Genomic DNA, 26065 nt, shown 5'->3' on the forward strand with positions numbered 1-26065 from the left:
TTCAAAGACAAATAATATAGAATTCATGTGAATTTTCTAATGGGAAAAATAAAACAAAACAATTCTGACAACACCTTAAAAAACAGAACCAGACTTTTTTATTTTTATTATTATTTTAGAGTAAAAATGTATGTATGTCTGTGGAGATAAATAACCAAAAAGGTTATTGTATATTTCTGTTTGCCACCTGTCTCTCACAACATTCATGAATTAATTTATCATATTAATGGAATGTCTTTACTCTTTACAGCTAAACCATTACAGCATAAAGCATCTTGAGTTTTCGTTTAATATTAGTGTCATAATATATGATATGTTTGTGAAAACCCTCTTAAAATTGTCCTAAGCAGCTGTTGTTTGTTTAGTTCAATTTTATTTTGGTTTTAATGAACCATTTTCAATTCCCAGTTTGAATCAATTTATTTTTTAATGTTATTTATTTCTAAAATGTTATAGTTGGATGGGTTTTTTATTTTCTTTTATGTATTTATTTATTTATTTATTTATTTATGTATTTATTTTGTTTTTGCTTTCTTAAGAAAAGCTAGTATTTTAAAGGTGTTAGTCTGCCAGTAGTTAGTTTGCTTTTTGGTTTGCTGGTTAGTCAATAATCGTTACTTGTCTGCATCAATTTCATTGCAATTCTCCTGGAGAACACTAGGGGGCAGCAGTGATTGAAAGGCTTCCGCCGGTCAGGTGAGGTCAAAGAAGGGGGAAAAAGTCGTGTTTTGTTTTAGGGCGTGGTCTTAAAAATGCTTCTTAAAGTTTGGAGTGAACCTCTGATTCTGACTGCATTAAGTTTTCAGCTGCGACGATTTGACAACCGAACGGGGATTGCTTCATGCTTCAGGTACTCTTTATGAATTTAGTTCATCTTTTTTTAAAACAAAAATAAATGCTGGACAGTAAATTAAAAGAGAATCCAGAAAGAGATTTCTGGAAGATTTTCATTATATCTTAAAATTACCAAATATTTTTGCATTTATTAGAGTCCTACTATAAACTTATTTTCAGTCGGTTCAATTGATTTCTGTATCTTTTTAGTTATACTTTGCACTGATAATTCTGAATTATCTCTGTTCTTATCAGCAGAGTATTTTTTTTAAATTGTGGGACTTTAAATATAAAGGATTTATTGAGGTTTTTCTTTATTTTTCAGTCATGATTGGGATTGTTTCATATAAGTAATTTTATTTATGGCATAATTTCTACAGGAATTGTCTTTTTTTGTAGATGACATTCTTCTTTCTTGGTTTTAGAATTGCTCCGATTTTGTGGAATAGATTTGACTAAAGTGTTTGCTGATGTTTTTTAGTAACTGTGAGAGAGGTTGTCAGTCAGCTCAGGTGTGAGACGATGCAGCGCAGCAGCAGGTTGGTGCAGCAGCTGTGGGAAAGATGGACATCCTTGGTGAAAAATCTTCAAGAAGATCCCAGAGTAAGGCAGATTTGTGTGTCTGTGTAAAAGTATCTTTTTGGTGGCCTCTTGCTGAATTGTGTCTCCATCAGGTTGCTCGGTTGATGACCACGAGGATGGGCCAGTACCTCAGCAGCCATCCTTTCTTAGCTCTCACTCTGCTGATGTTCAGCGTCATGGCTGCCTTACCTGTCGGCATCTTCTTCACATTTGCCCTCGTGACCGCCGTAATTTCTGCGACAGGTTTCGTTTTTATTGAAGGTAGGTATTCTCCAGAATAAACCATTTCTTCATCCTCTTTTCTTTTCATTTGCTTCCACATGTCTGCTTTGCTTTCCCAGTGATCCTGCTGATTGTTGGAGGCTTGACTCTACTGTCCATCCTTGTCGGCGTCGCCTTGTTCTCCCTGCTGGTTTCAGTCGTCGTCAATGGGCTGATCATCTCCATTCCCAGCCAACTGAAAAATTATGCACATTGGGCGAAGGTAGAGCTACAGCGTTGATCCCTCATGCACGTCTGGTAATGATCTAATGGTCGACTCTGTTCTCTACAGAATGGCGTAAACCAGAAGACTGAGAGTGAAACTTCAGGATTAAAGGAGTTGTAGTAGATTATTCTCAGGTTAGAACTACTGATTTGGGGGCAATTTGAATCTGAAAGTGCTGAATGTTAGCATGATAAATGTGGGTTGTTATTGGAACAGACTTACAAAGCAAAAAACAAAGTTAATGCATGGATGTCCACACCCAAAATGTTGTTTAAAAGGTTTTACGGGATCATTCATCCATCAAAGTACATGCTTGAATGTTTTTACAAGTCCACCTCTTGGGAGCGGAGGATGAATATCTGTGATTAATCATTTTATTCAAAACTTTCCAAAGTTTCACCTCTGATGTGGCTTGACATTTAACTCTGCAAATACTCTTTTTAAATACCCATTATTTGGGGTTTTATGATGTAAGTTGCATTTCTTTTAAAAATAAAAGTTTCTTGAATTGATTTTTGCCTTTTTTGTAAGTAATTTCAAATCACAAATTGGTTCATTTTATTTACAATAAAAAAAGAGTGCTATTATAAGGAAAATAAAAACCAAAACACAGCATTGTTAACCTGAAAAATAATTCTCCTGTTGTGCATCACTGAATGATTAAACAATAAATTGTATTTTAATGCAGAAAGACATTTAAACTAGGTTTTAATAAAGCAGTAGATTTAAAAGAAAGTATTTTAAACAAACTCTTTCAATAAAACTGAAAATATTTGATAGTGTGGGCCCCTGACAGCTGCAGAAACTCTCATTCACAAAGAAGTCTTTCTTGTCTTTTACAGTTTTCAAAGTAAACTGACATTTGTAAAATTGATTTGCAGCTTAACTGAATGGTTTTATATAAATCCTGAAAAAAACTGTCTTTTTCCTCCTTTTGAATTTTTCTAAAAAGAAGCCGTTCCAGATGCCATTCCTATGAAGTCAGTAAATACTGACGTTTTCAGTGGTTTTCCACATTTTACCACTCAGTTGAGCCGCAGCTTGTTTTTGAGGATTTCTTTTGCCCTCCGGTCTAAAGAAAAGCAAACTCACAATGGGGTCAGTTGACTGACTGGGCCAGATTTTTGCCCTTTATTTGGATTTAACAGAATGTCTTGGATCGCTCATTCATCCGCTCACAGCCTAATCAGCTTGGCTGCATTTGGCTGTTTGTTACTGAGAAAATGTGTCATCATACAATTTGTTTAAATAATAAAAAGAAATATATAAAAATGTTTTCTGACAGCTAAGCAAGCAAATCAATCATGATCATGTCATTTGTGCTTGTTTTTCCTCTGGTTTTACATCAGATATTACATATTTTGGTTTAATGTTTCAACTCACAGGCATCAATGAAAAATAATTGTTACTAATTTATTGCTAATATTTAATTTCTCTCATTTGTAAAAAAACGTCATTTTCATCTGTGTAGATAGATGTTTTGAGAGATCAGGAGTCACACACACCTGTTAAGTCTTACAGGTTTACAGTTTCACCACATCACAATAAATTGTCTGAGAGTTTAAAAAACTTGTAGAAAACGGCATAACTTGTTCACAACATTTGGGGGATTCTTCACTACTTTTGTTTGACTGATCCGGTTCTGTTCAGCTACAGGTGTGGCCATGAGAATTTAATGTGAATAAATGGCTTTTTTTCCTTCTCACTTTACTCAGGATTTAGCAGAAATATGGGGTGGGGCTCAATAGATTTAGCTGAGTTTCACATTTCCTAAAAAGAAGATATGCTTTTCTTTAATTATTTAAATAACCTTCATGTCTTTATTCATGTTTTTAGGCCATTTTAATTTGATGTTTTAACTCAATGGATGCAAAAAACAAAAGATCTTTAATATTTAGTCTTGGTTCATCTTTTATAGAACTTGAACGCAAATATTGCAAAATATAGAGGCAGAATACTTATTTTATTTTGTTTAAGATCATTAAAGCTTTTAGCATCTCAAAACATTATAGCTGCAGTGTTTGTATGATGATGCTCAAACAGCCTTTTTTATTGCCAACATCTATAAAAAAAAATTAAAAAAGACATTGTTCTGGATTTTTTTTAATAATTCTGCCTTCAGCTAGCTGTTAAAATAATGCACCAATAGCTTAAAATGTGATTCCCTTTATACATAAACAGCAGGACTAATTGTTAATTTGATCATTCTAGACTTAAAAATATATTTATAACTTCAGAAATGCGTTGTTACATTTTGGGAACATTCTCAAACACAAACAGAAAACTTAATGCTAAAAAAAATACAGTTTTAGTCTGACATTCATGTAAGATGTCAACAGTCAAACACTGTCACAGGATGATTCTCATAAAATCTTTATTGGAGGTGATATCATGCCAAAAAAAAAAAAAAAAAACTTTAAAAAGAATAACTGTTGAGGAAGTTGACAAAGGCTTATGAATTGAATAGATTACTAAGCTGTTTCAATGCTTTAATCAACCTACAACCAAAGATTGTGGGTTAAAAACTAAACATCTAAAAAAATAAAAATAAAAAAAAGGAAAAAAAAGGCACAGGGAGAGGTTATTAAAATTAACATTGGTGCTTCAGGAAAATTGGTTGTGTCTACACCCAAACTGTGCCAAAGTATAATTCTAAAATGGAATAGATTGTGTTTTTCCTAAAACACAACAAGCAGAAAAGACCAGTAAACAACTCTGAATTTCAATTTGACTTAAGCACCATTTGAAAATACTGATGCGACACATTTGATTGCTGGCATCCAAGTGATTTAGTTGTTACTTTTCATCATCGATCCACAAAGTTCTTCTTCAGGACAACAGGATGTTTAAACAAAAAAGTTGTAATTTTTCCAAAGAAAATGTTTTTACAAAAGACGTTGAGGCGTAACGTGTTTTTTTTTTTTTTGCTTCCAACCTAAAATAAAAATAGAATATATGCATAAAATTGCCGAAACAATGAATGCAAAATAACTGCAAAAGATGGTGAAAGTGAACTTCCTTTCATCAGGCACATCGCTCTGTTATCAGACTGTACATTTTGTGCACTTTTTTCACAAAGGTAATCACGGTTCTACTTAAATTCATCCTATTGCAAATCAATAAAAAAAAAGAAGCGTAAACACCTCACATGTAAAAAAATAATTAAAAAAAAACTTTTAACAGCAATGGTAAGACTCTTAAGGCGAAATGCTGAGCACAGAAAACCAAAAAGAAAACGTTGATCTGGGGTGCCTTTTGTTCAGTTCTGGTGCTGGTTCTACCAGTTCCATCAGTGATGATCCAAAAAAAAGAAGAAAATTAAAGGCTAGTGTTTTTTTCCCACCATAGTTGGCTCTCTGTTTCTGGCATTCATTGCTGGAAGTCACGGGACTCCGTGTCATCTTGGCGCCCCCTCCGGGTCTGCTGGGAGTCGCCGTCTTCGATCACTTCTCATCACGCTGGCAAGCTCAGTTTCTTGCCTTTCAACACTGCAAGAGAAATTGGAAACAGATAATGAAGCTTGATCATCAATAAAATCATAAATACACGTAAAACTTTAAACTAAGGTGTCCGGTGACATATTTATCTGAGAGGACAAAAATTCTTAATCTTATTTTCCTCATTGCAAGATCTAAAAAAAAATGAAAACTGATGAAAAAAACAACAGTAAAACATCAATTGTGGATTTTCTAATTCAGCATTTCATCACACTGCATTAGTTTTATGTATTCCTGGGACTGAGTTACTGCGAAAGGATGGTAGAGAAAGAAGGGAATTCTTCTGGAAAAGATTGGTAGTTTAGGAAATCGGCCCCTTCACTCCAGAAATGTGAAAAGGTGAAACCTCAGATCAGCTTCGGCTGAACTTTGCAGCGAGGCTTTTTCAGGGAATAAGCTTAGCTTGTTACTTATTTCCATGGTTACTTTCTAACTACAAAGACATGGTTTTAGGCCCAAATAAACACAGACAAACATAATTATAAGTGACGTATTAGGAAGTTCATTCATACCAAACATAGGCATGTGAGTGTTGCGTGAAAAGTCATTTTTTTAATAAAGAAATTTAAATTAACTGCCTTAGAAGTGTCATAATTTAGAGGTTTGGAAGGTCAAATAATTTTATCTTCAAGAAACACACTGTCAATTCAAGGATTATGGGTAGATGGATCAATCTTTTTAGAGCAATCAGTTTATTTCATGTGTAATAATGTGATTTCTGTTACAGGAGGCAAATTGTTACTGTCTGTGGTAAGATTTGTAATAACTGGTAAGTATTTATGGCCCTAACTGGGATACTCCAGACTATGTTTAGCCAGCTCTTCTTCAACCTACCAGATACGTTCTCACACAATTAGATTTTAATTGTTGCCTTGACTCTGAATTAGACTGCTTTTTTTTTTTTTTTTTACCAAAACTGCATCTTATTAAAAGATCTGGTTGCTAAACTAAATTAAAGAGACTAAGCTAAACTGGGAATCCCTGCCCCTTACACCCTCCTTCTCTGTAAGGAAAAACTCCAAAAAGAAAAAAAGAATCCTCCTTTTCAAAATTATCCCAGAGTGAAATATAGTTTGAAATTTCTCTATAAAGCTAATTTTCTTCATCTATTGAGCTATATTCAGGAGGACTTTTACCGTTTGTCAGAGCTCAATTTATCTTTAGCTGATCAATTCTATCAAGATGAACATGCTACTAAAGTTTTATATTTATTCTAATGCCTACCTATCTTTCTTTCTTACACATTCGACTCGATGATCTTGGAATAAGAAGATTATTAGGATCTTTGTAGAATTTTTGTAAAGACTTACACTGTTAGGCGGGATGGCTTTCCCAAACTTGAGCTTTTATTACTGAGTGGCTAATCTTAGTATAATTCAGTTTTGTATCAACAATGTACAACAAATTAAATTAAAAAAGAAAACTACCTTTAGTGACATATAGGTAGAAGAAGTCACAGTAGAGAACAGTCTGAACCACACCAGCCACGATGGCAATCATGTCAAAGAAGCCTTCAAAGTAAAAGCGCCAGATCCAGTTGAAAAGGTAGAGGGCCCGGTACAGGCCCAGGCAGAACAGGTAGTGGGTGGTGATCGTCTCCGCCTCGCCCGTCTTGCTGATCATGAAGAGCTGAGGCAGAATTGCTACGGATTCCAGGTAGATGGAGAACGTCCAAAGGATCTGAAGACAGAATGATTTTGCTTCAGTCTGCTGGAGAAGAATTACAAATATATTTGTAGTAAAAATGTAAGCTTACCTCTAGAGGAGAAAAGTCATGGTTGATAAGAACAGCCAGACCCCCAACAGGAACGACCAGGAACTCCACTCTGAAGCTGTCATGGTTACCGTCGTAGGTGGCTCTGAATTTCATATAAATCAGGTATACTGTGGCGTATGAACAGCCAATGTAAATCATCTGGAAAACATCATTAGGGGAAAGCTAGTCAGTCTCCATCTGTGACCTCCATCCAGAGCTGAGAGTGCAGGATCCTACCTTCATGCTGGTGTTGTACAGCGAGATGAATGAGGTGAGCAGATCCAGGTAGCGTGTAGTAAACACAAGAGCAAAGAGAATCTGGCTCTTCCCAGAAATACCTTGAAAAAGAAAATAAGGGATTTAGATTACATTAACATTAGCAAACATAGCAGCTCTGTGGGGCTAAGTTCTCCTTATTGGACAGCGACATCTGCTGGACACCGAATGAAAATACTTTGTCAAATTTAGAACACCAACAACCCATTTTTGTACTTTTATTAAACATCTAAATAAACAAATTACACACAACAAAAAGGGTTATTAAACACAACAATCAATTTGTTGTGGCTAATTCATAAAAGACAAAACTTTAGAGTAGTAGAAATTAATTCTAAAAGTGTATCTTAACTTCTTACATAATACAAAAGTGTATTAAGAAAAGGTTTATGCTTTCTTGCTAATGCTGCAATGCAAATTTTAAATACATACATAGGCCAATCATACTACATAAAAATATGCAAAGTGAAAGAAAAAAAATACCATTCAGGAGTGCATGTTCATTTGGAGAAAAGTGAAATGGGTCACACCCATTTCACTTTTGCTTCCAACTATTTCATCACAGAAAAAGAAATGTTTAAACCAGCCTTTGTAAGAACTAAGTTTTGGTTTTTTTTTTAACTTTTTTTTAGAGTTAATTAAAAAAGGCCCAACAGAATTTCTCAGCTCAGCCTCAAATGACGCTTATAGAAACAACAAACATGACAAGTTCAAAACACTGAAATGCATAATCATTTTTAGCATTTATATGAAAGTTGTTTTTGTTCGGTGGCATTCACATGTTTTTTTACTTGTTTGTTTTGCACTGCTCAAAGTCTTCATTGTTCCCTGAAGAAAATAGAATTATGTCAACAATGTTCATAGGGGTTAACAGGACAAAGATTAAACCCACTTTCATTAGAATATTGTTAATTTGTCTCAAAGGATGGCACTAAGTACATGCCCTGGGTGTTTTTTTTTTTTTTTACTTTCCATAGAAAGCACTAATGCTCTGTCTAGAGGCATAGTGATGTAATGGCACCAACACTTAAAAATCAAGACTAACAGAACATGAAATAAAAATAATTTTAAAAAGGAATAAATAAATCAGTTTTTCAATCTGTCCACCCTTAGCAACAAGAATTTGATTTAAATATAGTGCAGCCTGCAGGTATACTTGAAGGCAGGACTTGAAGTTTACTTTTATCTACATACTGTGAACTAATAATATTCAATTTTAGCCTGAGTAAGTATTTAGTTACTTTACTTCCTACACTATATGGTCTGTAGTATACTTGCAATACTTATACGCTAGTTTACTTATTTAAAAATAAATCAAGTGCACTTCTTTTTTGCTATCAACATAGAAATTAAGGAGTTATAATATTATTGTGTATTTATTGAACACATACAGACACACAATACATTTTTTACAAACGTAATGGCCTCAAATATCTAACTTTCATGTGTATAAAAAAATACCATTTAAGAAAACATTCACGTGTCTAGGTTGTCCCCTTCAAAACTATCTTCAATCAAAATAATATCAATAATGGTGGCAGGTATGTGTCACACTTTTAGTCAAAGTATCACACGTTATTCATTTTTAGTAGCCCACTGATAAGAAACAAATGTTTCATGTATAGTAACTTAAAGAATGCTAGCTACTTCCGTAGCTAGCTACTTCAACGCCACGTCAAAAGTCAGACCAAAAAAGTCGAGCACCAAATCGCAAGTTCACACAAAAAAAGAAGCGACTCCGATGCGTGGAGTTTGTGAACGACTTATTTCATGTAAAATATAATCAGCAAGTTAAATTGAAGAAAACCCAATAAGCATGTTAGGTTGATCACTTGTTAGCTAAACTACTCTGGAAACTTCATGTCGTTAGTTTCCCATCAACACCTAGCTATGGTTCAATCCTTTTTTAAAAGTAACTTTACCGTCTAAGTTTGATTTAGCTGACAAAACTGTAACTGAAGATAATCAAAATTCGCCTTTAAACACATATTAATGCGTTCTGTGGCGACAAAGACGATAACTTAAAGCATTAGCTTGTTGGCCCAAATGAATGAGTGGGGTTTTGTTAGCATGTGAAGATAGCGTTGTAAACTAATCAATTTAGGAGTTTAAGTAATCTTGGACATATTTAAATGTACTTAAATATGATCCGGATACGTAGCATGGAATATATTAAACAACACAAGCTCACCTGCACACGATCTGCTTTTCCATATTTTGAGTAGCAGGATGATGATAGCAGCCAGATGAGACAGATCTCCTGTCAGTCTGAAAATGTTCATTGTTGGGGGATGATGAGGTGGTAACCTGAAAACAGAGTCTCTTTGTTTACTGGAAAATGCTATGTAAATGACTCCACAAAAGTCACTCCCGGTGGGTTTAGGGTTCACAGATCTGCAGGATCCGCTGGGGTGAAAATATGGCGAGGATGCAGGTCGACGTGGAAGGAGGCGGGGCAAAAACCCACATGGGGTGATCTGATTGGATGGAAATTTGAACGACAGCGCGAAGGAATCTGGTTCAAGCAACACCGATGGATGGAGACAAAAGCACTTATTTGAAAAGAAAATTACAAAAGTTCCTAATAATTGGGGAATTTAATGTTACCAAGGCACATTTACGTGATTAACTTTAGCTGTACATAAGTATGTTACTTTAAAAGCGTCCTTTACCTGCTATATTATTTTAATTGCTTGTGCCATTTATTCTCATAGTACTTTTTGATATCAAGAGAAATTTAAACTGTTAGATAATTGTTATAAACATTTAAATAATTATAATTAAATACCAACATTGGCACAATATTTGCATCATCGATGCAATATCTGGTTAATTAGACATTAAGAATGATTATACCTTTCTTTTTAAATGCTTTTCTTTTGTTTTTTGTATTTTTTTTAAGAAAAAAAAATCATCTTACATTGATAAAAATCCTTGACCCAAAACACCACAAACATGTGGGACTTGAATGGTTGCTTCAATTTTTTATTACTCAAAGTGGATGACTTATTTTTACTTTTATGTAAAAAGTAACATTTTGAAATAATTTTTGAGAACATTTTGGTTACTCTTTTTACAGGCAATTTGCAGAAAAAAATTTTAAGTGGTAAAAAAAACTTTAACATTTCTGTCAGGTAACTGTTAAACTTTGCATGTGCTATAATCCATCAACCACTGCAGAAATTTAAATTAGTTCTTAAAATTTACCAGCTTAAAAAAAATAAGGCTATGTCTCTGGTGGAAAACGTCGTCAACATAACTAATTTACTGTCATTAAACCTGAATTTTATTGTTGTTTAATATAGTATGGAACCAACTAGGTTAGATTTAATTTCCTTCCTGTTTATTTTAAAAGGTAAGTGACTTGTTTTGGCTCATGCACACTGAGATCTAAAGCCTAAAATAAAAATTAAGGCCCTAGCTCACAGTGCAAACCAGGACTGACCAACGATTTTAAAGGTATTATTCATGATGCAGCGTAAGGTGAAAGTAGAGGTGTCGAAGGCCAAACAAAGGGCTTATGATGACTTGTATGCTAGGTTGGGTAGTAAGGAGGGAGAGACTGACCTGTACAGACTAGCAAGGCAGAGAGATGGAGATGGAAAGGACATGCAGCGTGGGCTGCATGGTGGCGCAGTGGTTAGCGCTCTTGTCTCACAGCAAGAAGGCCCCGGTTCGAATCCCGGCTGGGACCTTTCTGTGTGGAGTTTGCATGTTCTCCCCGTGCATGCGTGGGTTTTCACCGGGGACTCCGGCTTTCTCCCACTGTCCAAAAACATGCTTCATAGGTGAATTGGTGACTCTAGATTGCCCCTAGGTGTGGATGTGTGTGTGATTGAGGCCCTGCGACAGGCTGGCGACCTGTCCAGGGTGTGCCCCGCCTTCGCCCATCAGCGGCCGGGTTGGGCTCCGGCGCCCCTGCGACCCCGAAGGGGAAGAAGCGGTCAGGAAGATGAATGAATGAAAAAAAAGGACATGCAGCAGGTTAGGGTGATCAAGGATAGGAATGGTAATGTGGTGACAGGTGTCAGTGGTGTAATGGAAAGATGGAAAGAATACTTTGAAGAGTTGATGAATGAAGAGAATGAGAGAGAACAAAGAGTAGAAGAGGTGACGGTTGTGGAGCAGGAAGTAAGAAAGATTAGTAAAGGTGAAGTGAGAGGGGCTTTGAAGAGGATGAAGAGTGGAAAGGCTCTTGGTCCTGATGATATACCTGTGGAGGTATGGAAGTGTCTAGGAGAGATGGCAGTGGAGTTTTTGACCGGGTTGTTCAACAGGATCTTAGGTGGTGAGAAGATGCCTGAGGAATGGAGGAGAAGTGTGATGGTGCCCATTTTTAAGAATAAGGGAGATGTGCAGAGTTGTGGTAACTACAGAGGAATAAAGCTGATGAGCCATACAATGAAGGTGTGGGAAAGAGTAGTGGAAGCCAGACTAAGAGCAGAAGTGAACATTTGTGAGCAGCAGTATGGTTTCATGCCAAGAAAGAGCACTACAGATGCAACATTTGCTTTGAGGATGTTGATAGAGAAGTACAGAGAAGGTCAGAGAGAGCTCCACTGTGTCTTTGTAGATCTGGAGAAAGCTTATGACAGAGTGCCCAGAGAGGAACTATGGTATTGTATGAGGAAGTCTGGAGTGACAGAGAAGTATGTCCGAGCAGTGCAGGACATGTATGAGGGCTGTAAGACAGTGGTGAGGTGTGCTGTAGGGGTGACAGAGGAGTTCAAGGTGGAGGTGGGATTACATCAGGGATCAGCTCTGAGCCCCTTCCTGTTTGCAATGGTGATGGACAGACTGACGGATGAGGTTAGACAGGAATCACCATGGACTATGATGTTTGCAGATGATATTGTGATTTGTAGTGAGAGCAGGGAACAGGTGGAGGTGGAGTTAGAGAGGTGGAGGTTTGCCCTGGAAAGGAGAGGAATGAAGGTTAGCCGCAGTAAGACAGAGTACATGTGTGTGAATGAGAGGAACCAGAGTGGAAGAGTGAGGTTACAGGGAGAAGAGATAAAGAAGGTGGAGGAGTTTAAGTATTTAGGGTCAACAGTACAGAGTAATGGAGAGTGTGGAAAAGAAGTGAAGAGGAGAGTGCAAGCAGGTTGGAATGGGTGGAGAAAAGTGTCAGGTGTGATGTGTGACAGAAGAGTTTCAGCACGAAAAAAGAAGATCTGGCAATTATTAAACATTACTAGCATTTAAAAAAATTCAAGTGAATCTTCAGTCAAAAACTGTTGAAGTAAAGATTCAAATAATTTGTTTTTTCAATAATATGCATCATAAATCTAAATTTAAAATATTCCAGGACATAGATGAATAAATACAGTTTACCTCATAAAATTGAAGCATCCTGAAGGACTCATTTGTCAATAATAACATCACAATATTTTTAAAAAGTATAGATATATTTGTAAAATACATAATTTAAATAATATTGTTTTTAGTTTTAAGTTGTATTCCTTAAATTCAGTTCTGTTATGTCTAACAGAAACAAATGTTTGACTTTGTGTCTCACATGTTGTGTTAAAAGGTCAAGTGTCACTAAAAATATTGTGTGCATGTGTGGAGATGACACAGGTGATGCTGTAATTTTAGAAACACACACATGCAGTCTGGAAACACTAATAGTTGCAAACAAACAGAGCAACATTTACACTTCCTGATTTTGGTATAATAAATTGTTTAAACTGAGGTTTAAAAACATATTTACGTTTATTGAAAATAAGTTATATGGAAGCAAATATGTTAAAAAGTATTCAACCTCTGAATTAAGTTTGCTTCTTTTACATTTTCTTCAAAATAATGAGTTTAAAACAAATAAAAAGTTGCTTACTTCATACCAAAACGCATAGTTATTTGAAATAAGTGCATATAAAACCATGACGTTGGCTTTTATGTCCTCATTACAAAAGAGCAAATGGGAAGTAGGTGTTGAGGAAGTGCATTGCTAGCCCTTCCGATGTTGTCATATCACTACATTCAAAAAATCATGAGATCTCTCATGAGTCGTCTAGTGACAGACATGAAGCTGTTGATTTGGCTGGCCTTACTGCTGATCGTCTTTTCAAGAGCAGGTAAAAAAAAAAACTCTACATTTAAGCTGTTTTACGGAATGAAAATGTTTTTTTATTGATTTCTTGTTCCAAATAGTTTTTAAAAATCTAAGATAAGAATGGCTTCAAAAAAAATGGAATTTAATGTGGATGAAACGCCTGTTTGTCTGTTAATTGCAGAGAATAATGAAAACTGCAGATTACAGCAGACCCAGAAGATCTGGCGCAAAACGGGAGGATCAGTAAATCTCTCTTGTATCATCTCAGTCTGCTCATCTGGCAAAATTGAGTACAAGTGGTTTGTTTTCAAAGAAGACAGGCATTTTGCCCTGAATTCCAGCGGCACATACAGTTTGAATGCTGAAAACTTAACCATCAAGTCGTTGAATATTGCTGACAGTGGGATCTACTACTGTGGTACAGGAAAAACCAAATGCTGCAATCCGCTTGTAGGGCTTGGTACGACTCTTGTAGTGACGGGTAAGAGCAAAACTGAGTTATTCTGGGAAAGAAAAGAGCTAAGAAGTATTTTTATGGAGGACTTTCTTATCTTTTAGGTAAAACTAGAAATCTGCTGTTGTTGGCATTAATCCTTCTGGTCATCTTTAACCTCGCTATAGTAACGTTCATCATTCTAAAGAAGGTAAAAAAAAAACTTACACATGAATGATTTCCTTTTTTTTTCAAATTTTCCTAATGTAATTATTCTAAATAAGTATTTGTCTCTGTTGTAGTATTGCTGGAAGAAAACATCTAGTTTGAAGACATCTGTAGACGTCAAGGTGGATAAAATATTTTCTGTTTTGTTTAACTCTAAAATACAGACTTAAAAAAGAGGAACAGTAACCGCAAGGCCTCTGTGAGCTCAAAAGAAGAAAGGATCACAAACCAGACAGTTTTACTGCTTCAAAAAATGTAAATGTCGATGTTATGCAAGGCTTTTACAAGGATTTTGAACTCTTCTGCAAACAGGATAGTGTGAGGAAAAAATCCCACTTTCGCAACGTGCTGCAAGAACTCCACAACAGAGAGAACCTGAGGAAAAGCAAAAACACAGCCACACAAAACCCCCTTGAGGTGAGTTGCAGTAAGAATTTACAAAACAAGAATATTGCATCATTTTTGTCTGTTGTCCTTTCCCACCATGTCTTGAATTTTGTTCTACATAGACGAAAAGAGACCCGGGCCACGTTTCTACTGACAGCATCTACCAAAATGTCTGAGCTGCATGCAAACACAGCAGACGTCCATCTGCTTAAAAATGAAGACTTTGTCAAGAAACAAGAGATGGAATATGTTTAATGAATAAGATATGAACATTTGCTGTATTCAATTGTAAACTAAAAATCAAAAGATAGATGCAGTGTTACCTGGATTCCATTAAATGTATTTTATAATCTGATATCTTGTGTTATATATATATATATATATATATATATATATATATATATAAAAACTACACAGATGTCAATTATGTATAAATTATAGTTATGTAGAGCTAGTATGTTCAAAGTCTGGCCCCTGGGCCCATATTCAAATTTCTACCTACCCACAATACTAAGCAGCCCCCAGCACTTACTAAGAATGATCATTTCTTGATTGCAATTAGCTAATTTACATTATAAGTCATTGTTAACCTTCAAAGCTAAATGAGAATAGTGGATTTGTTTATTTCTGTGATCAAAACCAGTAGTTTGTACTTTTGAATTTGTATTTCCTTTTCACATTATTTCAAATGTCTTTAATAAGCATTTAATTTTGAAAAATATGAATGGAAATTTAATATTGACAAAAAAATTGTGTTTTATTTCTGATCTTCAAATGTGAAAATGACAATTTTTGTGAAAAGTATTATACGTATAATTCTGTTCTATGTGAAGAAATGTAATGTATTGAAAAGTAGAAAAAAACATGTTTTAAATGTACTAAATAGCTCCTTTGCTTTTAATGTCATTTTAAGGATTCAAAGAACTCAGATCGATACTGTCTCTCAAATTTTCCACTCTTTTTGCCCTCTTTGCAAAGAAATTTGACTCTTGTAATGTAGATAAAAACGTACTGTGTGTTGTTAATTGATTTACATTCCAAAAATCTCACAAAATTAACAAATGACAGTGGAAAAAGACAAATATTTAAATGTATTTTTAATCAAAAAATACAAATATAAAATACATTCCCATTGATTATTCAGAGAGAGCTCTATTATCATAAACCCAGAGAGATAATAGAAGTATACAATGTTCATCAAGTACAAACAAATACATATCCCATTAAAAAAATATTAGAACTTGCATTGTTCTTCTATTGGATTATGTTTTCCTTCAAACATATTTCAGTTAACATTTGATTATTTTTTTTTTGTACTTATTATGTACTTATTTTTATGTCATGTGAACTTCTGCATTTTTTCTGTTTAAACATATTTTTTTACTTTCACCCAATTGACTTAACATGTATATTTAAATATCTCATATTTATCTTATTTTTTAGCTTTCCAAGCTTAGCCTTATTAGATTAAAAAAATTGTAAACTGGTGTCGATGTAGTTGTGGAGGAAAACATGAATGTGCGTTAGCTAAATAAAAAAATGTTCATGGCACAAAGCAGTCTGCGTTTTCAAATCAACAGTGTGTGGAGTCTATCATGTCAAGAAAGTAGAAATGTTCATTTATTTTTAGATGAAATGAGCTCATACTAAAAAAGAAAAATCATGTGAATGTTTGCACTAACCAGTTTGTTTTTAGCTTTAGTGTTGGCATCTACTTCATTTTTTCTTGCATCTTTTCAAGTTATCAGAAGACATCAATCATTTCCTGGAGGAAGTCAGCAGCAAAAAAAATAATCAGACTTTATCAGAAAAAAGTGAACCCAGTGAACATACAAACATGAAGAAATATATATATATATTGGCAAAAGAGTAAGGCACTTATCACAGTCTCATGACTTTGCGTCATTGACTTCAAGGAGTCTATTTTCAAGTCACCAGTGTGTTCATTAATCAACTCACATTCAATGCTGTAGTTAAAACAGCTGCAGGAGATTAAGGAATGAAGTTACAGACTGTAACTTCTAAATCAAACATTTCCATTGTTTTTAACCCGATTCCAAAAGAGCCTCCACATATGTCTTGTTGATGCTAGCAGTCAACATACTTCGCGTCAAGAGTATGACTGTTACGAATGGAGAAGGGCCTCCAGGCCAGGGCTTGTAAAGCTGCAACAAACATGGGCACCAGACAAACCAAGTAGAACATGGCACTGTGGAGGCCTTCCAAAGCACTAGAGGGAGAGAGACAGAAATCAGATGACTCGTATCACATCATAGACCACTGATTATGTAAATATCACATAAAGTCAGAAAGTAATCAATCAAATCAAACATCTTGCTTATTAGTGAGGACAAAACAGTACATGTAAGACCAGATTTGTACCCATATCATATCTGAGTAAAGTTTGTTGCTTGACTACTTGAACTGGCAAACTCCATCTTCTTTAAATCTTAGAAGGTATAAAAGTAAAGGCTTTAACTAAACCGGATGTTTCTGGATGTAAAAATGTAGAGGTTTTTCTTGATGGGCAGGTTTTTGTTCTTGTGCAGCAGGTCAATCAGCCACCATACAGGAAAAAAAGCTTAAATGAAAGTGAAACTTCTTTTTAGGCAGTTAATGCCACATATTCATACCTTTTTACCCGAGCTCCTTCCATTTCTGCTTTAGCAAAAGGAAATTATGTTCTAAAAATAATTCAAACATGTAAAGGAACTGTCAGGCTGTACACATAGGTATTTGCTCAGAAACAGAAATTAAAATCATCTGTTGATGTAACCTTAAAATAAACTAACTAGAACACGTTAAACCTCTCAATCCACATATTTCTTCAACCTATCCATACCTTGGGTTTGTATTCTGGCCCGGATCCTTCAGCTGCTCATATCCATACTGGTTTAGAATGTTAAGAACTATCATCGGCGCCAGAGACTGAGCCGGCTTAGTGAACAGCGCATTCGTTCCAAACACCATGGAGGACAAAGGAGAGCTAGAGAAGACAAGATATATTAAAAAAAAAAAAACATAAACATAAAATGTATCTCATTAAAAATACAAAACTGTTTCAGAAACAGACTAACTGCAATCTGAAGTTAACTGTTTTAAAAAAAAGTCTTTGTGAGGTCAATTAAACAGATTTTAAGGGATGATGTGAATTTAACTTATTAAAAATAGTAATTAAAAACTGTATAAATAAAAATATTTACTTGTCACTTCACTAACTTGATCCATAACTTATTTCTCTTTGGTAATACGTTAATTATAGTCCAAAAACTTCTAACCATTTCAGATCCTTACAAGATTAAGTATTCCAACTCTAGTAATTCTCCAACAGTTCCTCAAGGAGGCGCCATGGTACTGTATTTATTAGTGGAGGATCCATTTTTACATTGATTTTTCTAAAAACTGAATGGTGCACACTGCATAATAATTCTGATTTTTTTTTTTATTTACCTCCGCTTGTGCTTCTGCATGTCAGTGTCAATGATGTCAGCCAGGGGCAGGTTGAAAAGACAGAAGGCGGCTTGGACTAAAACCCTGCAAAAAACATGCAAAATGGAGACAATGTGAGAAATTCTTTGGAATGGTGAAAAGGGAAACTACAATTCAAAGCTACATACATGTTAGTGGTGAGAAAAATGGCCAGAACATAGTAATGATGAGGACCAAGAGTTAGCATGAGAATCGCCATTCCGACTTCCACATAGAAAGTGAAGAGGATGACTTTGTAGTATCCAAGATCTTGCAGCAGACCTTGACTGACCAACACTAATAACTGATACAAAGACAGTAATTAAGGATAGAATTATATAAAGCATTTATCATTTTCCATTATTTGATGGAAAAAGATCCGAGTTTCTATTAGGCGTCACCTGCGGGCAGATGAATCCTGCTCCATACATGACACTCTTAGCCAATGACGAAAGAACGTCTGGAGGTATCAGATGCTCCGTTAATATCAAAGTAAAATTATTAAAGAAAGCCAACATGAACACCTGGAAGAAGTTCATGAGCACGAACAGCTGAAAGTCTCTGTTAGTCAGAATCTGCCATGTCAGCTTCCACATCATGGAGACGGAACCCGCAGCTTGACTGGAGGCACAATCGACAGACCTCGGAGTATCTGCTTCAGGTGCTTTATTATCAAAGCGGCTCTCGCTGTGGAAGCCTGTGTAGAGCATGCAGCCGCAGCTCAGGACAGCAGTCAGAACTGAGAATGCCTGAAAAGCTGGGAAGTCCTCCATGTTTTTGGAGAGCACTCCACAGAAGAGTATGCTGGAGGAGCCAACCAGAGAAGCAACCTGACAAATCGACAAGATGCATATGAGATGCACAGAACAATGACTTAATTTATTAAAAAGTACAAAATAAAAGCTTTTCTTACTTGGCTGTATTTTATAAGTCTTAATCGGTTTTGGTGATGATTGGAGATCTCTGCAAACAAGGCACACTGAGCCAGCAGCACAAAAGTCAGCATCCCATCAAAAGCGCAGAGGGCCACCGTCAAGTGTAACCCACTCAGCCAGTCCCCAGGTGTGTAGAATCGCCATGGGAACCAAGCCAGAAGAAAAGCCAGTGAGTAGAGAGGAGCACCATAGAGGATGGAGAGGCGGCGCTGAGAGCAGCAGGGCACTTTGGAGGTGTCTTGAAGGTAACCAAATAGGGGGTCATTGACTGCATTCCACACCATGTACACCACCTGTGGGAATAGCTCTTCTATAATTTAACAACTTAACAAGGACACATCTGATATTGTTTTTCTGAAAACTTTATTAACAACCACACAAAAAACACTATGAATACTGGCATATCAACCATCAATATTTACAGACCAGAGGTTTACTTTATCTTAGTAAACATAGAATATAAGAAGAAAAAATAATGTATATAAATGTAGATCCTTTATAAGATTAAACGTTCTTGCAGATTTCATATTTTGCATTTGCTCTATTATTTGTACTATGATTTTAAGTCCTTATGGGATACATTAAAACATGAGATGGACCATTTACACTTTCCCCCAAAATAATAAAGTTTAATAATAAAAAATTGATTTTTGATGATAAATTCTGCTAAATTTGACCAAAATTTCAGCAATTAAAAAAAAAAAACAATAATCTTCTTAGTCTATCTTTCACTCGATGGATATACTGTAAAATCTTAAATTAATTTGCTTGAATTTTATTATTAATAACACAGTATTTATGAAAAGTAGTATCTGATATTAAGTTTATGTGACATTTAAAGGTGTTGTTTGCAAAATACTCACTTGTGATTGGTGGAATGCTCCTTCAGATATTTGGTACTTGTTTAGGAAGAGTTTGACATAGTAGAAGCTGAAAATATTATTAATCATGCCTGACCCGAGGGTGGTCATGGCGTAAGCCAAAGCTGCAGGATTAATCCCCAGACGTCGGATCATTTTGGGTTTTCCGGGGCGACAGTTGACACACTTAAGAAAAGCGAGAGCTCAGCCAAAGCATCGGCTGATCGAACAAGAAAACACTAAGGCGTCTTACTGAATAAACACTTCAGTTAGCATTGCAAATATTTATCCCCCCTCTAGACAGTACAGCGACACTTAGCAAGAAATCGTTAAAAATGCTCAATTAGACACAAATGCAACAGAAAAATAATATTTTTGCCACAATTATTCCAATTTAAATTCCTATTAAAATATAAGTTGTGCAAAAACAATGTTCACCTGGCAGCTACAATGAAATCTCGTTCAACTCGTTTGTTCCTGGTTGGGGGGCGGGGCTTTATCTCCACAAACAAACATCTGATTGGCTACTAGAAACAACTCCTTCCTCTTGCTGCTTGGTAATTGGTTTATATTAATGTCAGTCATTTTAAACCGGAAATAAAGGCGAAAAATATTTATTTTAATACACAATGGCTATGAATTAAACAGAGAAATACTTATTTATTGATTGTATATATTTGTAAAAATAATAATATGTTAATAAAATGTAACGTTTATTTTTGTCTGTTTTATTTGTTAGTGGGTCACTCTGCCTCCTACCGGATGCCGGGTGTGTGCGCGGATTTGCCACGTCGCTGTGAGCGATATTTAAAGCCTCTCACATGCAGGATGCAGGATGCAGTTTACGTTTCCCTCCTGCCTGGTGGAGACGGCGGACAAGTTCAAGCTGCTTCAGTAACAAGACTTTGTTGTCAGATCATCATTGATTCCATCGCGGCTCATTCTGCCTTAAAATGTTGACCGACATGATTCTGGAGGAAGAATTTGAGAAGAACAAGGAGTCTTGGTACAACCCTCAAGAGCTCGAACACGGTAAGCGACGCTCGCCCGGCTGTGGAGTGGACGCACCCTGAAACTTTGTATGACCTCAGGTCTGAGGGATGATGCGTCACTCTTGTCATTACTGATCTTATTATTACTTTAAAATGTGTTTTAACTCGGCGAATTCTGCCTTAAAATAAAACAAAAATGTTAGAATGAACATTAAAGAGTGAAATGAAATTGTAGTGGACTCTTGTGACACGGGTCATGCGGTGGAAGCTGCTGGGGCATAAGGAGCAACAGTTCAAACACTTATTGTTTTAGTTTATAAACTGCATTAAACATAGAATATACTCAAAATAAGTATGAAAAGGTTTGTCTTTTTTAAGTGAAGCTGAAATTGGTTTAATGTTGCTTGAAAAACGTTATTTAAAATTAACTACAAAAACAATTTAAAAACTGTTTTGTCCCTTCAAAATAAAATAACCTTTTCCCCATTTTTTATTATAACATTTTTACATTTACTTTTCTGCATGTTTTACTATTGATTTATTTACTAACCAAAGGGGCACAATTTCCTGTTGCATTCCTCAGTAGAAGGATGAAAGAAAGATGTTGAATGTTTAGATGGCTGAATTTAGAGGGATTTAAAGCTCAGACACTAAAATTGAATGTTTGAGTTAAACTTACATTTGTTTTATCTTGTATTCTCATGAAAAATCTGCCCTTTGGAGCAATGTTTCTGAACATGAATTAAGACCTTGAAAGAATTCCCCAGAAGAAACGATCACATGAAGAATTTCTATTCCTTTGACAAATGCTAATAGCATTATACAATCAATGGTGTGTTTCAGGTTGTTCTGCTTATATAAGCCCATTTCTGTTGGTGGCAAGTGTTTACAGCAGTGTGTTTACATGTTTTTTTCCTGCAGACCTACACTTGGCAGCAGAGCTGGGGAAAACTCTCCTCGACAGGAACCATGAGCTGGAGCAGGCCCTGCAGCACATGCATTCAACCAACCAGGAGCAGATTCAGGAGATAGAGGTGATGCATCTTTGAAAGGCAGTTCTGAGATTGATGTAGCAAAAAGAAAAATATTTCAGGATTGGATTACATAAATTATTGGAAAAAGTCTGGAGAAAAGGAGGAAAAACAAATTATTTTTAATAAAACATTTGGTAGAATGTCTGCCAAATTATGAGAAAATTACCACAAGATTCTATATTATATATTCATTCGATTCTAATTTCACATATTTGGAAGAGTATTCACACAGAACATTATCAATTCCCTAAAATGACAGATTTTTTTATTTTTTCTGGATTTTTGCACTAAGCCTTTCATATCACAGCATTTTGGCATGTGCAGACGACAATGACGCATCCCTCAGCAGATCATCATCGATAAGAACCTTAGTTTGCTTACGATAGTGAGAGTGTGGTGGCGTGAGGATTTATGAAGCGTAATATGTTAATCCCCAAAAAAATCTCAATGACCCCTGACCCACTTGTACTGCCTGACACCAGAAAGACTCAAATCTGGGAGAAATTGTGAGCGTAACACAAAACACTCAGTGCTGATGTCTTTGTTGTAAAGGTGAAAATAAAAAACGTCTGTCTAAATATTCGCAAAAAGTCATTTATTCTATAATTATTTAAAGATGTCTTTTTAAATCTAATTTGGGGTTTGAGTTTATACTAGACACTGGTATTGCATCTGATCCTGAATATTTTTCATGCACACACAACTTATTTTATGCACAAAACCTGTTTTTAAAAAAATATTTTTTTATGTAAATGTAATTGTTTTGAAAGCTGGTGTAATTAAAGAAAGGTTTTTAAAAAGCTCATGCTGTTACCATTCTGTACTCTCATGTTTAAAGTTTAAAAAATGTCTCTTTTCTACCATGATTCTGAGTCATATAATCAAATCTGTGAATGACAAGGATGTGGTGGAAAAATAAATGCAAATAAGTAAATGAATCTGTTTTCTGTTGCATGGCAGTACCTGACCAAACAGGTGGACCTGCTGCGTCAGATGAACGACCATCATTCCAAAGTGTATGAGCAGCTGGACGGTGCAGCCAGAGATCTGGAGCAAAGCAACCAGAGAATAGTGCAGGACAACCGTTTGGCCCAACACAAGATCCAAAGGTTAGTCTTTAAACCCACCTTGACTGTTTATTCTGAATGCTAAAAAAATGTATCCCGTGGTTATAGTTTTCCTTTTCTCCATATAGTCTTACAGAAACGATTGGGGACCTTCAGACCTACATGGAGGACCTGCAGGCACAGATAGAGGAGCTAAAAACTGCCCAGGAGGAGCGGAGGAAGCGAGAGCTGGCAGAGCAGCGGCGCAGTCTTGGAGCGCAGAGTGTTTCCTGTCTCAAGGAGCTGTATGACTTACATCAAGCCTGGTAAAGATTGTTACTCGCATTTCTCTAGGATGTGATGCAAATGTATTTCAAAAAGTAGGGAAATTTTGCGGTATTCTGTTGCCATTTCCTGTACGCGTTTGGCAATACGGAGGATAAAAACGACGCTTTAAAACAGTGAACAGGATCTGAGTGACATCCAGCAGTGAGTTCCTGAAATGATCTTTAGCTAACCCTTAACACCCTCAGCCCTTGTTTGCTGAATTGACATCTGCAGGTCATTTAGAACAACGTACTTAGTTTAGACATAATCCACAGGTCAGGGAAGTTAATCTTCGCCATTGTCAGCAGTGTGCTAATACATCACGCACCAGACAGCTCCTTCAAACTGCTGCATATCTCATTGTCTGTTACACTAAATACCTGCATGGATTAAACACTCTTAGATAATGGATCTCTTTGGTTAACTTGCTTTTAGATGTAAAAAAAATATATAGCTGTAATACTATATACATAGAAACTGCAAATGAGATAAATTGGATCCCATTGAAAGTGTATGTATGTTTTCTTTGCCTCAGGTATCCGGCTCACACTGAGGGACTCTGGTCAGCCAGGAAGAACTTCTTCTGTGACAAAGACAAAGAGGATACCCTGGAGGTGGAGAACCAAACCCTTCAGCGCTCCATCCAAACTCTCCAGAGGCAGATATCTGCCGAGCGGAGCCGCAGGGAGGCGGCGGAGCAGGAGATCGAGCTGACATCCAGGGAGAACTCAAACCTAGAGCATCGGTTGGCTCTGCTCGCCGGCTGTCAGACCAGACAGAGAGAGCTGGAGGAGGAAGTGGAGCAGCTCCGGCTTCTGTGGAGGGCTGACTGCAACAAAAGGTTGGAGATGATTATGCCTAAGAAGTGAAACGACCTCCTTATTTATGCAGATCTTTAGTGTGCGTGTTCTTTTTCTTTTCTCAGTGTTAGAAGACCTGAGGAGCTGCTGATGCCTGAAACCATTTTCTTTGCCTCAGAGGAAAGGCCGTGTCTAAACCAGAGTGAGACAGAAGAGAAAGCGGAAAAGGTAGAGGAGGCGAGCCCCGTCAGCAGACACAGGCGTCACAGCGACAGCATTTTAAGAGCAGCAAACGCAGATGAAATCCGCCGTGGTCACGAGCAGATGTGTATCCGACGTGCAGAAGCTGTAAAACAGAGAGGCATTTCTCTGCTCAATGAGGTGGATGCCCAGTACAGCGCTCTGCAGGCGAGTCATTTTAACTTCTCTTCATTTGGAGAGTTCCCCTTTGGTGACGCTCACCTTTGAACATGTTTGTCCATCCAGGTGAAATACGACGAACTGCTGCAGCAGTGTCAGCAAACGGAGAGGCTCAGTCATAAAGAGGTCCAGACGTCCAGCAGTCCCTCTGCAAGCGTTCGCCGTCTGTCCAGCTCCACCGCAACCGATCTGACGCCTGTTCCTGAAGACAACCGTCTACCCGAGTACAAGGCTCTCTTCCAGGAGATCTTCACCTGCATCCAGAAGACCAAAGATGACCTCAGCGAGAGCCGGTGTCCCATCAGCAGTTCCTCATAATCTGTTGTTAAACTCCTCAGAATGTCGTATATTCTTTCTGCTTTGGTCATTACATTTAAGACATATTTGTTAGTTTGCACTGTTGGTTTTAATTCATCCTGCTGAAAAACGTTCTGTAAATGTGATTAATTTGACTGCATATCTAAACTGTAATATCCAGTGTTACCTCCTCTAATACTTTATATAATGTTGACCACTTGAGTAATTGTTGAATGTGGAATTTCAAGATTTGGTAGTATTTATGCATTTCTAGAAATGTCGTATTACTGCAAAACTCCAAGGCAAATAATCTTTAAGATTTAGCTGGTGTGATCGTAAGTTGAAAATGGATAACTGAACAGTTGGGGCTATTATAGGTAGTTAGAAAAAAAAAAAACAAGCTGCAGATCACTCGTCTGCCCTTTGGTGTGTGGTGGATCATTTTTTTTGTGTATTTATTAACAAAATATAAGAGCAGTAAATCTTAATTTATTTTCATTGTCGGCTCAAGTTTAAAGTGTATTGTTCAGCTGACTTGAATTGTTGCTTTGTTATACATATATGTGTTAAATAGTTTATTAAAAAAATGAAACAATGTACTTTACAACAGTTCTAATAATGATTTACGAAGTTAGTAATGTGTACTAACTGAAAATATTTAGATTTTCAGCAACTAGAATTCAAATTATGTATATTTTTGTAATATGCACATAAAAATGAAAATAATATGTATTGTTTTAACATTTGTTATTGATTTTGTAATTTAGAAAATGCTGTTTCAAAGATTTTGAAAATGTGTTTTCTTATAGGCATTTCTCAAAAAGACTGCAAATTTTTAGTATCTAACTAATAAAATCTATTCTAATACTTCAATACTAGGTCAAATATTTGTCTCTTGAAGCCTTTTTTGATATTATTTTGAATGGTTGTTTCTCGACTGGCATAATTGTACCAAAGGTTGCAGTAAAACAGGATTAAAGTATTAAGCCAGTCTAAAGTTTTGAAAAGAAACAACAAATCGATTGTACAAAAAGTATTTCTGTAGTGTTAGAACTCATAATTTCTTTTTATTTTTGTTTTGCAAATATTGGAATAAGTCTTCCGATCTCCCTACGCTTTAGCAGTGACACACAAAATTATGGAGAATGTAGCCCAGGAGGAAAAGATGCTTTTTAGAGAGTTTACTGGCATGGTACATTCCAATACACGCCTTCAATGGATTACAAGCTGAACCAATCCAGACATTATACTATTGTTGAACAGACAGATTTTAAACAACAGGTAACTAATAAAGATCTTTGATTTTACTAAAATAATCAAACATTTTAAATCAATTTAAGAAAACCAATTA

General features: G+C 36.1%; 5 protein-coding genes across 6 annotated transcripts; 3 read left to right on the forward strand and 2 right to left on the reverse strand.

Annotated features, from left to right (window-relative positions):
- Positions 1-695: 695 nt before the first annotated feature.
- Positions 696-2027, forward strand: LOC112146561 (lipid droplet assembly factor 1). 2 transcript variants are annotated; one of them, XM_024272443.2, is made up of 5 exons: positions 696-850; positions 1316-1437; positions 1509-1677; positions 1758-1900; positions 1970-2027. In XM_024272443.2, exons 2-5 carry the CDS (start codon positions 1357-1359, stop codon positions 2021-2023), a joined length of 447 nt encoding a protein of 148 aa, XP_024128211.1. In that variant the 5' UTR covers positions 696-850; positions 1316-1356; the 3' UTR covers positions 2024-2027. The 2 variants fall into 2 exon arrangements, with proteins under 2 accessions (XP_024128211.1, XP_036069160.1); XM_036213267.1 differs by having other exon boundaries at positions 723-850; positions 1338-1437.
- A 2233-nt stretch (positions 2028-4260) lies between these two features.
- Positions 4261-9888, reverse strand: kdelr2a (KDEL endoplasmic reticulum protein retention receptor 2a). Its single transcript, XM_024272958.2, has 5 exons — positions 9624-9888; positions 7394-7494; positions 7157-7315; positions 6828-7080; positions 4261-5391 (listed from the first exon to the last, which is right to left on the reverse strand). Exons 1-5 carry the CDS (start codon positions 9712-9714, stop codon positions 5357-5359), a joined length of 639 nt encoding a protein of 212 aa, XP_024128726.1. The 5' UTR covers positions 9715-9888; the 3' UTR covers positions 4261-5356.
- A 3315-nt stretch (positions 9889-13203) lies between these two features.
- Positions 13204-15629, forward strand: si:ch211-139g16.8. Its single transcript, XM_024272603.2, has 6 exons — positions 13204-13509; positions 13669-13968; positions 14046-14131; positions 14223-14270; positions 14461-14565; positions 14658-15629. Exons 1-6 carry the CDS (start codon positions 13395-13397, stop codon positions 14709-14711), a joined length of 708 nt encoding a protein of 235 aa, XP_024128371.2. The 5' UTR covers positions 13204-13394; the 3' UTR covers positions 14712-15629.
- On the reverse strand, positions 15616-20297 carry mfsd13al (major facilitator superfamily domain containing 13a-like). Its single transcript, XM_024272672.1, has 8 exons — positions 20237-20297; positions 19802-19984; positions 18917-19231; positions 18405-18833; positions 18153-18307; positions 17986-18069; positions 17378-17521; positions 15616-16765 (listed from the first exon to the last, which is right to left on the reverse strand). The coding sequence occupies exons 2-8, from the start codon at positions 19952-19954 to the stop codon at positions 16624-16626; spliced, it is 1422 nt and encodes a 473-aa protein (XP_024128440.1). The 5' UTR covers positions 19955-19984; positions 20237-20297; the 3' UTR covers positions 15616-16623.
- Positions 20298-20609: 312 nt separating this feature from the next.
- Positions 20610-25111, forward strand: cdr2a (cerebellar degeneration-related protein 2a). The gene is made up of 7 exons (XM_024272671.2): positions 20610-20830; positions 21712-21824; positions 22785-22933; positions 23020-23196; positions 23733-24038; positions 24123-24405; positions 24484-25111. The coding sequence occupies exons 1-7, from the start codon at positions 20752-20754 to the stop codon at positions 24733-24735; spliced, it is 1359 nt and encodes a 452-aa protein (XP_024128439.1). The 5' UTR covers positions 20610-20751; the 3' UTR covers positions 24736-25111.
- The last annotated feature ends 954 nt before the right edge of the window (positions 25112-26065 follow it).

This window comes from Oryzias melastigma, linkage group LG8 (genome assembly GCF_002922805.2).
Source record: "Oryzias melastigma strain HK-1 linkage group LG8, ASM292280v2, whole genome shotgun sequence".
In the NCBI taxonomy this organism is placed as follows: domain Eukaryota; kingdom Metazoa; phylum Chordata; class Actinopteri; order Beloniformes; family Adrianichthyidae; genus Oryzias; species Oryzias melastigma.